Source organism: Acanthopagrus latus, chromosome 8, assembly GCF_904848185.1.
Source record: "Acanthopagrus latus isolate v.2019 chromosome 8, fAcaLat1.1, whole genome shotgun sequence".
Lineage (NCBI taxonomy): Eukaryota > Metazoa > Chordata > Actinopteri > Spariformes > Sparidae > Acanthopagrus > Acanthopagrus latus.
In genome coordinates, this window is record NC_051046.1 from 17,056,438 (window position 1) to 17,070,255 (window position 13,818).

At 40.6% G+C, this 13,818-nt stretch overlaps 1 protein-coding gene across 9 annotated transcripts in view; it reads right to left on the reverse strand.

The window, feature by feature from the left end:
• Positions 1-259: 259 nt before the first annotated feature.
• The window catches only part of lingo1a (leucine rich repeat and Ig domain containing 1a), a 179,447-nt gene continuing 165,888 nt past the window's right edge, over positions 260-13,818 (reverse strand). For all 9 annotated transcript variants that reach the window (XM_037108071.1, XM_037108078.1, XM_037108070.1 and 6 more), the window contains one exon: positions 260-4,298. In XM_037108071.1, the coding sequence (XP_036963966.1) occupies positions 2,439-4,286 (1,848 nt within the window). In that variant the 5' untranslated portion in view covers positions 4,287-4,298 and the 3' untranslated portion in view covers positions 260-2,438. The remainder of the gene's footprint in view (positions 4,299-13,818) is intronic.

A 13,818-nucleotide genomic window follows, 5' to 3' on the forward strand; every position in this document is an offset into this window, starting at 1 on the left:
CTTCGACTGGTGCGTTGGCAGCAGAACATTAAAGGGAGATATGTCACTCTTGCTGTCTTTCATAAATTTTAATTTATCTATGTAGGCATTCATGAAGAAGATATGAGGGTGGCCTGTGAGTGACAATATTAAATAAGTCATCAATGTGTAATTGGCAGGAAGCAATATGATTTAAACCCCATGGATTCATAGTTGCCATTAATGGCGTTCACAAACCACACCTATAAATTAAGATAGGACCATCGTGTGTTTAAAAAAGTCCATAGATTGTTTAATACAACATACCATATTCTCAACAATTCAACATCAACAAAATTTTGTTAATTAAAAAAAAAAATCTGCATATTACCTTTATTGCACAGAACAATTTGAATGTATTTTCCATAGATTTTCTTTTTTAGTACCTTTTTTTTTGTAAAAAGTTGGCTTGGACTACATGGTCAATATAGTCCAGGGTCAAAAAAAAAAAAAAAAAAGGAATAACAGAAACAAAAAAAAGAACATAATCCCGAGATCACTCAGGACCAAAAAGGCTAGGTACAGTAGCCACACTTTGAACGAAGAGAGCATTCATAATCAGCAAGAGGGAGAACCATGAGCCATATTCAGTGTTTTTTTTTTTTTTCCTTTATGCAAAACGGATTACACCAAAGCTGCTTCAGATTGCTCCATGGGTGAAACCATCTGTGTCACCCCTCCCATCTGCATATTCTGTCCATACTTCCATCCCATTACTGTGTCGTTGTCTGTAATGTCATCCATCATAAATAACTTAGCCTTTATCCTCACACACGTTTGCAAAGCCCAGCTGTCCACAGTGTGTTCTTGAGAAGGTAAGGCTGTAACCTCAGATTTTATATGCAGGGCCAACCGGGAGCGTAATATGCACAGTTCCTTTTCCCCTGACAAACATTGCACATTTCTGGGGAATAGCAAACCTGTAAATGATCCTGGAAGGTAATATTTCCATGGCTTTAATGGGGGGAGCATCGGCATAAATAAATCATTGATTTCACTGAACAATCAAGAAAAGAAACCCAGCAATGAAAGAAATATTCTACAGCTTCAGGAGCACATTGTATCCAAAAAACATGAGCACCACAACTTTTACTCCTCCCAGTCATGTTGAGCACAAATAATACCGTTACATAATCATTTTTGAAATGCCATTTAAAGTCAGGGATAAGAGCCTGCAGTGTCAAGGTACCAATGCAAACCGTTCTGTTTGCACGCAGCACTGTAGGATAGATGCTGCATCTATTGTAGATACAGAGCATCTAATAACGGCATCTCACATTTCCTTCTGTTTCATCTGAAGATTAGGGATGAGTGACACTGATACTGATATCAGATACTGTGCTCAAAATGTTCTATTAGAGCAATTCCCCGGTGCTCGAATGGTATACAAAGAGTCATATTTAACAACAGGATTTCCTGCTATTTTTCAATAATCTAATACTAAATATCATTTATCTTTCTAAAAATAAAATTCTTGCAACGGACCATCAGGCTGATTTTGACAGCCCAGTACTGATAATTGGTTTCAATAGTAATAGTTGCACTGATGCATCCATATATTTGACTGAATTTATGTATCTTCAGAGTACCTAATTTTGTATCTCATTCAGCTTTTCAGGCCAAATAACGACTAATGTAAACTGTTTTACAGTTCAAATCACTGAATTATCTTGGTTGGGAAGAGTGCTATGAATTAGCTGCTGTGACATTCAACTATGTTTTATATAGTACATCACTAACAGTTTTGTTCTCCCTATTGTGTATTTCTGCTAATTTCTGGGGCACACATTTGCATTAATTTTCATCAGGTGTTGTGACACAGATATACATTGACTGATTACAGAACAATCATCACTGTAAGAAACAAAAAGACCATATGTAGCACATAGTATTCACAAATGTAACACTGATGAATTGTAATGATCATGTAGTTGAAATGCATCAACGTTGTATAAATGTGCTCAAAAACCCATACAAATCTCAGTCATAAACTGACATATAACCTCGGAAACAACAAAACAAACACTAAATAAAAAATACAGACAAAAAACAGCAATGGCCAAAACATGATCTGCTCCTCGCATTCTGGCTGCTTGAAGTGTTTTTCTTTTCTGGTATATTTATCCCGGTATAAATCCACAGAAATATGAAGTGCTTATGACAAATCTGACTTTCAATTAATGCCCTTCACAGGCCTTGTAGAAACCACCAATGCACAGCAACACTGGATGTGCGTTCATTCCCTCTCACTTGTTAAAGTCAGGAAGTGCCCTCCTCTTCAGTACATCAGTCAGGAAAAAAACATATTACTCTATGTTCACAGACCAGGATCCACAGGTTTGTAGGGGTGGAAAGAGAATGTCTTCTTTTCCATTTGTCTTATTTTTTTTAGTTCAAAATGAATAAATTCCACAGCTCCGTTAAATCATTTTCATGTTGAACTTGCGAGGAGCATCGACTGTGCTGCTGCTCATGCCAGCGTCCGATTTCCGTGGCACATATTCGATCTCAATGTTGTGCTTAGTGTTTCCTTTACCTCTGCTCCAAAGGAAGAGCAGTACCAGGCAAAACAAGACGACACCAAGAAATGAGATGAAACCCATTGTGGTTGCAATGATCAGGGTCTTTATATCAAACGGGAAAGGGACGTTGGCTCTTGTACCGTTAGCACCAGTTTCTGTTGGCTGGTTGGAAATGAAGGCAAAAGTCTTGTTGGGCTGGTGTGGCCAGTCAGGCGAGTAGCTATGAATGTGCAGGTGAGCAAGAGAGGTGTCGTTCCCGCCAGCGTTGCTAGCTATACACACATATGTACCATTGTCTTGAATCTGGGCATAGCGCACCTCAAGGGTACCATCTGGCAACACTGAGAGCCTTCCAATTGTCTTGGTGGTGATGAACTTTTTCTGCGGGGAAAGCCACATTATCACTGGAGCAGGATCTCCATCTGCTTGGCAAGCAAAATGAACAATGGCTCCCTCATCGACAAATTTCTGCTGCGGTTTGCGATCCCTAATCCTAGACTTGCGGCACGTGAAGTAGTTTGGCTGCAGAACATCCGGGAAGTCTTTGAATTCTTTGCCTTGGACAAACTCAGGGGAGGCACAGGTAGGCTGCTGCCGGTTAAAGTTCAGTCTCCAGCGCCGTCGGAAAACCCATAACAGTCGGCAGTCGCAGGCCAAGGGATTATCATACAAGGCAAGGGTCTCTAGGTTGCCGACTGAATGGAAAGCGGACTCCTCCAAAGTAGTAAGAGAGTTTCCAGACACATTTAGAATCTTCAGGTAGTTTAGACCACGGAAAGAGTAGGGCTCAATCATTGCCAGTCTGCCACCTACCAGGTGAAATTCCTGCAGACGCAGAAGATCATGAAGCTTATTCCCCTCGATGGTGTGGATAGGGTTATATGAAAGATTAAGAAAGCGTAAATAAACCAAGTGCCTCAGGGCTATATAAGGAATTGTGGTCAGGTTGGCATTTGCAATGGTCAGGGAGGTGAGATTTAATCCATACAAGCAATTTGGAGTCATCGTATCCAAATATGGCCAATTGGCTATTTCCAACACTTTCAGCCGATAGAGCCTTTTAAAGGAGTAATCCCTTATGACATTGATATTGAGGTGGCGCAGCCTGAGAGTGATCAAACTGTGGAGGTGGGTAAAAGCCTCTGTTGGTACAGAGGACAAGTTGCACTTCTCAAGACTCAGGTGCTCAAGGCTACTTAGGCCATGAAAAGCCCGGTGCGAGATGAAAACCAGGTCGTTATCACCCACCTCTAAAGACCGTAGGTTGTACAAATCCTGGAACATGTAGTCCAGCAGGATCACGATCTTGTTCTCACTTATATCCAGCTGCGTGAGATTGCTCAGGCCTGTGAAAACACCAAGCTGGATAAGCTTAAGCTTGTTGCTACGCAACCCTAATGTCCGCAAGCCGTAAAGGTTGTTGAAAGCTCCAGGTTCAATGGTGGAGATTGTGTTTTCACTGAGCTCCAGGTGTTCCAGGTTAGCAAAGTTGGCAAACTCGTCTGGGTTGATGGTTCTAATGCGGTTCTTACTGAGGTCCAGCAGTTTAGTTTCTGCAGGAATGCCCTCAGGAACTGTCATGAGTTTCTTGCGGTGGCACATCACAGAGCGCTCTTGAACATTGCACTCACAGCGGGACGGACAGCCTGTGGTGGAGCCAGACAGCACGGTTCCCAGCATCAGGATCAGAATGGGCTGCCAGCAAGCCACCAGGTAGCTGTGCCCAGTCGCTTCCCCGGCTGCCATCTTATCGGTTACCTGGGGAGACACAGAGACAAGGCAAAGAATTTTGTTAGAGCATGAAATTTGTCCGTCACACTGATGAGTTCGACTACTATACTCAGATTCACACAAAATTATACGATCTTCTTTTGAGAGAGGAAAATTCAGTGCAGATTGTAGAAAATTCTCAAACACGGACAATAGGAGAACATCATATGAGGTTGTATGGCGTTCGCTGATACCATTGCTGTGGGCTGGTATTCAAATAAGATGTTCTCTGCTGCATTCAGCAATTTGACAACACATGTGGTGGAAGAGGAGGACAGTAGTATGAACTGACAGCAGGCTGAATTTGTATTAAAACACTTTCCTTTGACCACTGTGTTCATTTGCTGCCAGATGGATAGTTAAACAATCACTATTGCTAAAAGGATGCCATTCTCATGTGACACATTCCCTGACAGCATTGAGAGTATGAATGCTGCAATATTCATGACACAGACTAAAGGTGATTAGAGGTGGGTGGTTACGAGGAATAAGGTATGTGCATGCATAATTGAGAGTGCTGACGGATTTGAATTCTGGAGAGAGATTTAGATGCGAGTAGCTGTTGTGAATGTGCAGCATTACGTTAGACCTATTTGTGATATAGAAGTACTGATTCCAGCTAGAACATGGAAAGCAAAATAATTCTAATAATTTACATACATCTTCCACTGCACCCTCACTGCGCTGGCTGTGGAATGCTGAACGCCATCTTCACTTCACACCTTACAACGATCAATCAGTCAGCGCTATCACCCTGATATAAAGTGAAGGGGCGCACCTTCAAGTGGAATTAACTGCATTTTTCAGACAGTAATTCAATTCATGCTGTGCAGACCCATATGCTGAGTGTGTTCTGAGGTTTGTTCTGGTACTAGGAAGTCTTTTTCACCCACCCCTACTCTTTTTCTTCCTGCTTCCAGCCTGAATTTGCTGTGCGAGTTAAAGAAAACAGTAGGGGGGTGGGGCAGCAGTAGCAGGAGGACGCAATCAAAGACTGATGGTGACAAGTGTGATGTATGTGCTGTGGCTTGACACTCGGTTCACACAATCTTTTACGATAAAATATAGACTATACGCCAACAGGTAATTGGATACAGAGAGATAAATATAAGGTTTAAGAAGAAAAAAAAAAAAACATATTTAATTTCAGTGACATCTGTTAGGATGCCTCCAGCCCTTCCACTGACAGTGCAATTAACAATAGATTTTATCATCTCAGAATTTCCATGTATATGCTGAGTACCATGATGGCACCATTTTCATTATGGAGATAGCGAATATAAGGAGCATCCTTTATGCTTAGATTTGGAGACAATTATTCAGATGGACTTACATAGTAATGATTTAGATTTTAATAAATGATTTAATAATAATCTAAACCATGTTATTACTTACATCCAAGAACAGGGAGTTGGATGGTAATTCACTGACTTATGTATAAAAAAACACTGGAGCTAAATCCCTCACATCTCATTCGCACTCATCAAGACAAGTCTCCAGGGGACTCCTGTCTATGTGTGATGGCTGTTGTCACAATACATAGAATATTGCCAGTGCTATGAGCCCTCAGCTCTTACTCTATATTTGTCTTTAAAGTCTATTTCTAACTGGTCACAGGAGCGCTTCCTCCTGATTCGAAGAAGGTGGGAGAAGAAGAATAATGCCCACTTTTGTGCTTCAGCAGATTTCATGGAACATATTACTTGTGATAGATTTAGACTGCAGAGAACTGGGGGGGGGCGGGATCTTTGATATCATGTTTGACAGTTGTTACTCTGGTACTTCAGCACAGGAGTCCAGACCCTGCCCTCACAATAAAGAATAACTTTATTCTTGTAGGGCAAGTTCCTAATCAGAAGAGACTGGTGTAGAGGGGATTCATCCAGCAACTAAACTGTCTTTTTATCCAAAGCCTTCCGCGTTACCTTTTCACCTATACTTAAGATACTTTGTGAGAACATGACAGCTCCCTTGTAAGTTCTCAAAGTGATCACGGTTGCTGGAAATAGTTTCAGTTGCTAGAAGTCTTTTGCTGCTAGTTGAAAAGTCACTTTTAGAGTCAAGACCAACCCACAGAAACTTCATCTATGAAACAACCGGTACTTTTACATCATTGCCACTGGGGAGGGGCTGCGTGAATCCAGAAACCCTTTTAAAAAGTTGGAATAAAAAAGTCCAAATTTCTCCAGATTTTGCAAACAGTAAGTCTTGCAGAGGCTTAAGTGTGCACAGTAGCATGACATGCAACTGCTAAACCCCCTGGTTCCTCTATCAAGTGTTTATACCAATGCGCAACCCACCCAGGACTGTTGGACTCTGCGTAGCTATTGTGTAATCCTTTGATTAAACACTATCTTCAATCTCTGTCACCGGGTCACACTCAGTGATCTGTCTTGCCTCTTTCAGGCTTTTGATATCTTTCCTTCTGTCCCTATAGTGACATTTCTTCATTGGTTAACTAGTAAGCACGAAGTGGTGAAACAGATGTGTTACAGAAATAAGAGGCTAGACGTCTGGCATCTGGAGCGAATCTTTTTTGTCGATCTTTTGATCAAACTTTACATTTCGATCAAGGCGCTTCCTAATTTTTCCACCATCTGTGCTCATCTCCTCTGTACTTTCTATCAGTGGATTCATGTCACTATACACAAACATTTATAAAGTCCAAAGATGAATGACAAATTTCTGCATAACGTTTTCATTTACTATCATCCCTTGACAATAATCTTTAACAATTGAAATGTTCATTAGATTATCCTTCAACCTGACACCTTTTACTTTTTAGCAAACACATCTCACTCTATTTACTGTTGTTTCTTTGGTTTTGTTCCCAGTAGTTTAGGGGCAGGTTTGGTAATCATTGACCAGGATCAGTTCTTCTATTTTTTGTCCATGTCCTGTCTGAGTTGCCTTTGTCTTAATTCTGCAGCCTAACAGAGTTATTGTCTGGGGGTTTCTCCATTTTTATGTCCTTTGACATGGAACTCCATTGCTGTCATCACTAATAACTTCTGTCCCACTGAACCAATAGACAACTGGACACCAGACTCAAAAACAGGGGTTTATGGGTTCGATTTGCTCCACTCAATTTGTTTGCATTCCCTCCGAGGTCAAAGTTCAAGTTGGGGATTTGATGAAACCATCTGTAATCAAGTGAAACCAAGTGATTTCAGAGATGATTGTACATCTGAGATCAGACACCTGCACCAGTGGCTGCTGTGCTCCTTCCCGCCTCCAGCCATGCTTAATCATTCTTATTCCCTGACCCCCATTGATCAAGTCAGTGCTGAGCGCTGTGAGATGGATTGGTGTGAAGCTTTGTATGGTGTGCTGAGACACCTAAGAAGAAGGAGTGTCCTTATCGCAAGCTCAATTTCATCTGTCACCCTCTATCATGTGGCTATCGCATATTGGATATCAGTCAATGAGATGCTATTACGTCCAACTCTATTACCAGTGACACTCAAACCCAATCAGCAAAATGATCAAATCGTAATCCCCTGTTGCTAAAGCTCCGTGACTGCAACTTCAGCAGGTTATGAACCGCAGCCAGGCACCTTAATGAGTTGTCACACTCCTTTACACAGGTTCAAAATCCCCATAAAACGACACAGCATTTGATAACTAAATCACAATACATCTGATTTTCCATTAGGAAGAGACAATGCTACTGGAGCCTTTATAGTAATTCCTTCAAAATGCCAGCCAGTGTTATTTTATTTTATTTTATTTCATTTTTTTTCTGACAGAGCAGCTTTGACATTTATTGCACATGACTTCAGTGGGAAATATGCAGCGGAACAAGTAAAGACAGGGACACATTAAGATGAAGAATGCCATCCATGGGTAAACATTTGCAGCTCTGTTTTGTTAATGATCTGGTGTTATCATCCCCTTGCAGGCATGTGGTCTGAATGCAGTTCTTCATTCCAATCAGCACTCCAGTGAGATCCCAGAGAATTACATTAATTGAGGTGAAGTGAGTGTGAACGTAGTCGAGGAGAAGTGAGACAACAGTGCTCGATAAATGAGGACTCGCTGGTCCAGGACCAGTAATAACTAGATCAATGAATGGTGAGATTAATGCCTTTATGACAGAATCCACTGGGATCCGGAAGATGTTGCCTCATATCAAGAAGTGGATGGTGCCCTATGCTCCTATTACGACAGAGTGGCGAAAGAGTAGCCAACTCATCAACGGATTGGCAATCATAATTAAAACGACGAGTGCGATTTTTAGTGTCCCTTTGTACATAATAACTCAATGTGTATGGTTCATTGGTCACTCCGCTGGACTACATCTAATTCAACTTTTAATCAGTTCTTAACTGTTATGTTCCAAGTTAAAGGTCATACTGATAACCGTTTTATTTGGACACATCTTTTAAAAAAAAAAAAATCTACAGCGCATGTAGAAATATGCAGAGTAAAAGTGTATCTTCTCCTTAAAAACATTACTATTGTGAACTAATATTTTTTTCTAACAAATGAGCCAAGAGTACAACACCATTGGTAACAGGTGGTATCTGTGTTTCGAGTCTTTGTACCTAGCCGAAATTTCCATGTGGGCTAAATATGATGTGCCATTTACATTTTATGGTTCCATGTGGGTTTATCTGCAGGTTCCATGCTGATGCCACCTAGGTTTACCCAAAGGTGGCCCATATGGACATGTTGGCAGGTATAGTTGCCAGTTCGTTAAAAAAATAAATAAATAAATAAATAAATGTAAAAATGGCTGATTTCTTTAGTGTGTCCCCAACATCTTGTACTGCCCTAATGTTAGCAAACTAACTTTAGCAATGATAACTTTTGCTAGCTACTTGTGGGGGCAGATGATTCGAATAACAGCAGTGTTGTTGAATAATTGTGAATGTTAGATTTTGTGACTGATTGTTATCAATAACACCTTTTAGAAAAGACTTGCCATTGGACAGTTTCATTCAACCACCTGGGATTTCTCAGAGCATCTTCATGTCTGTATTCTGGGACCCAATAAAGAATCAATTTCGAATCCAATCTAATAAAGATATTGTTCTTCATGAAAGGACATTTATTTTCGGCAGTTCATAAGATATCCTTTCCGTATGATTCTGTTTGTCTTTTGAAAGAATTAAGCACTTCTGGACTTGATATAGTTAAAATCTACTGCTCCATGTTTGCAGATTGCATATGCACTTATTTGTAACAATTGGTTTTAATTGCTCTCTGCCTCATATACAACCTGCCATCACTTCACTAAATCTTGCTCCAGTCGTCTAACTGAGGCTCTCTGTCAACGTTAAATAATCCTCAGTAAGTACAATCAAACGCAGGTGTTGGCAGGTATTGTTAAGACTTAAAACCACGCCCAATGCTTTAGTATACCTGTCACAAACCATCACTCCTGAGCCTTGTTAAATGCCATAGTTAAATACCTGTAAGCTACTGGAAAATCCCTGAGATGATGCTGACCTTATCTGCAGCACAAAGTGTTAAAAGCCTCTAAAGCCCATTCCTCTACAAACTGCTTATTCAGCTGCCAGGCTAATCCAGAATTTTACTTACTGTACTATTTGCATGCCTTTGATAGTCAATATGTTAAAACTTGCTGTAAGCAGTTGCCACCATCCCACAGATCCTCCTTAAGCACACACAACAAATTCATGTGGGCCAGTATGCAGCTACAGCATTCCCACAATGTTTTTGTCATTTGAAAAACTAATCTTTTTAATGAATACTTTGTATATCCTAAGAAACAAAAAAATGATATACCCATCTACTGAGATTATAAGTTAAACTGCCTCTTAAGATGCTTATTGGTTCAATTCTAAGTAGCAGCTTGGAGTTATAGCACAGAACATGGATATTGACAGCCACATTTTGGCTAAATCCATCTTAACCAGGGGTGTCTGACCTTTAGCTCCCCAAGTAAGATCACTTTCACACTGCTATAATGTCGCCTAGCTGAATTTCGAGAGAAAGGTTACCCTGGTGTCATTGAGAAGCTAAGCTGCCTGGTGGGATAGCTGGCTGGAGCCGGGCCTGTGAAATGGCAGGGCTTAAATGTAAGCCGACGCCCGACAGATGGACAGCAAAGCCCTAATCCAGGCGAAGAAGCTGGTTGGTGCAACAAGGTGCAGAATTCCTACAGTGGCCAGCTGTTGTCCTGACGAAACGCTGCCATGAAACCTGTCTACATGTCCCTGCTGAACTTCACCTCGAAAGAGGGTCATTTACTGTTTCTGTACAGGAGCCCTGCAGATGGATGCAGCTATGAAAATACTTTCAAGGAGAAAAGATCCGATTTAGGGTGACTAGGAAAACATCAACTATTGATACTGATTGACTGAGTGATTTAAATGGGGTGGAAAAAATGTGTGTCTACCTTTCTCTCTGCTAAACTCTTGCTTGCAAAAAAGTGTTAATTAAATAAATGTTACGATAATATAAGGCTTTGATAATGATGCAGCAGCATCATATGTGTTACACTGGGGACATGTCCCCACCACTTTTTTGAAATGACCAATTTTGTCCCCATCCCTTTTTAAAAGTGTAATAGGTTAACAATGTGCTTAACAGTTAATGAGTTAGGTAAGTTAAAAGGAACGTGCACCAAGATAAAGTGAGATTAAGCACACTTTGATGCAGTCTTTTTCCCACCATAATTATCTACTTTGACCTCAGGGTATCCCCATATTACATTGCCTAAAATCACATATGATGACTTAAAACTTTACTTTAAAAATGTTTTATTCATTTGAGCATTCAAGTGTTGCACCACAATTAGAGAGAACCACAAATGTTCATCCATTGTTTTTGGATGGACAGTGTTTATTTTTAAGAAGGAATGTTGGGCTTTTGCTCAGACCTGTTGAGTTAACTCATCAATTTAATGTGTTTTCTTTTTCTTTTTATCATTTTTTTGTTTTTTTGGAGACACTATCTAATTACAGAAATCATATTTAATTAACAAGGTTTTTCCTTCGAACGACTTTGTTAAGTGTCGACGTGAGTTTTGCTATAGATCAAACGATTTTCTTGTAATAATGGTGAAAATCCTTAATGTCCAAATGGGAGACACTGTACAAAGATTGTTCAGACATCAGTAGTTTGATTGTGGTTGTTAAAGATCAAAAAGTCATGTTTCAGGGCACCCACATTCACCCATGCTCCTAATTTGGGCTCTTTTTTTTTTTTTTTTTTTACAGATGTGGGCAGGTGTTATCTGTGAGCGAAGCAGCGTGCGTCCTCATGTGACTTTCCAGTCATTACGAAGCTCATTAGCCTCATTTCCCCGGCTCCGTTCAGAGAATCACCATTAAATTTCGGTTCTTGAGGAGATGTGTTTTCAAAGAGGAACAGCCTCCAGAATGTCAGACTTTTATAATAAAGATCCTGGATTTCGAAGGGACTCAAATCAGCATTAACTAATGAGAATCCGTGCTCGTTTCAGCAACATCCAAAAGAGAAATTCACAAAGAAGCCTGCCAATAGATGGTTTAGAGGAATAACACAAAATCAGATCCTAATCACAGCCAGATTAGACAGAAATTCAAGTCTGATGCTCATGCTGTTTGTGATTGTGGCAAATAATGCTCACAGTTATATTTTATCACGATCTGACTACATAACATTATTAAAAAAGCTATAGATATTCAAGTGATGCTGACTAAATCATGACAGTGTTTTCTTCTGTGTATGCTTTTATGAATCATATCTGTTATCTAACCGTCATCTTGTTTATAGAAATGTTATAATATTTCACCTCTCCTGAGTGTGGGAGGTATGAAAAGAACTAAGATAAAAATCACAAGCTTCACTGGTCATTTCACTCAGCTGAATGAAAAATAAGCGCTTGATAATGTCACTTAAATCAAGCTTCAAGCTGCCTGTAAGACCAGGGAAAGACAACAACAAGAAAGGCTGTATTAAACTATTAACAACCAATATAACAAATCAATATTATGAAGATCTATCTCCTAGCTCTAAAAGCAAACAGTTTAATCTCTACTGATAAAACCTTGATCAAATTTCCTCAGTGCCTCTAAGTGCAACAACCGAGGACACAGCTGTTCTGACATTAGCTTTGATTCATGCCAAGATCAGTGTTTGCTGTGAATTAACATGTTTATTGAAGCCTGTCAAGCATCACAAGTCAAGCTATGCAAGCAAGTAAGAGTAAATCAAACTTGATCACAGTAAAATAGTGATTCTAAAACAGCACATATTGTTTGTCTGCTATCCGCTGCTTCTGATGAATTCAAACCAACAAGGTTGAGAGTCGAGCAGCTTGCAGCTCTGTCAGGCTCTAGACACAGGAGCGCTTTGGGCTAAGTGCTAGCACCCGGATGTTGAAATGCTAACAACAGCAAAGGTAAATACTGACTTTAAGCAGCTACAATTGTTTGATGTGTTGGTTTGGTGCAGTGGCTTTTTTATACTCCGTATAAATCACTTGTTAACAATGATAGGAGGATTTTGGTGCAGTAAAGGTCACCACAGTTTTATCAGTAAACTGTTTGTTAATTTTCCCTGCATGAATCATATCAGTCACACTTAGTTTAACTAGTATTTTTTCCAGTCATCTATGCCCCCCTGCAGCGGCTCATATTCATCCACCCCAATTTGAGAACCACCAATTTAACTTGGCAGCATGTTAACTGTTGCTAATAAGCACTAGAGACGAAATACAGCTGAGGTGAATGATGAGTTCTGCAGTTATTTGGTCATAAACCAAAGGCTAGGACACTTTGAAATGTTTTCCTGATAATGGTGCTAGATGAAAAGCCAGAGTATCACCAAGTACTGAAAATATGCACTACCGATTGGTCGTATCCCGTCGTATGTATTATAGCAGCTTCGGTGCATTTCGAGTGTTCGGGAGCAGAGAGTAACTAAGCAGAACAGCCAGATTGTAAAAGATTGAGCTCCCCCAGAGAGAGCTGCTAGAATGGCCGTTTCCTCCCCCCCAAGGCCAAGACAAAATACTCCACAGGCAGTAGAGCTGCTGCAAACACACACACACACACACACACACACACACACACAAAAACACGCTCACACAAACAGACGCACACAGATGCTGTTATAAAATGTCCGTCTGTGTATTGCTTTGTCCCATAAAGCTGCATCCCCCCTGCTCTGAGGCCCGGTATTTTTCAGTGGGGGACAACTTGCTGACAGAGACTGGAGGCGATGGTGTCACAGGGTCACACGGTCACACATGGACTCTTCTACAAGCACCGCAGGAGATGCCAACCTCCAGCGCTCCGGAGTACCACTCGCTGCTACACTGGCAAAACTGAAAACACTGCAGCCGTGGCGATAAATGTAGGAGAAACAATATCCGATGAAGGTCACAGGGCTTGTACTTGTGAATTTTTATACTGGATACTGATCTTGGATGAGTGTTTTAGCGTGTGGGATGAACCTGGCTTGTTCCAGTTTGTTTAGTTTGCAAGACTGAGAGGCCAGCACTAACAAGGTCCCATGAGGTGCCTAAAGAAAGTCTGTCTCAAACAGTGGG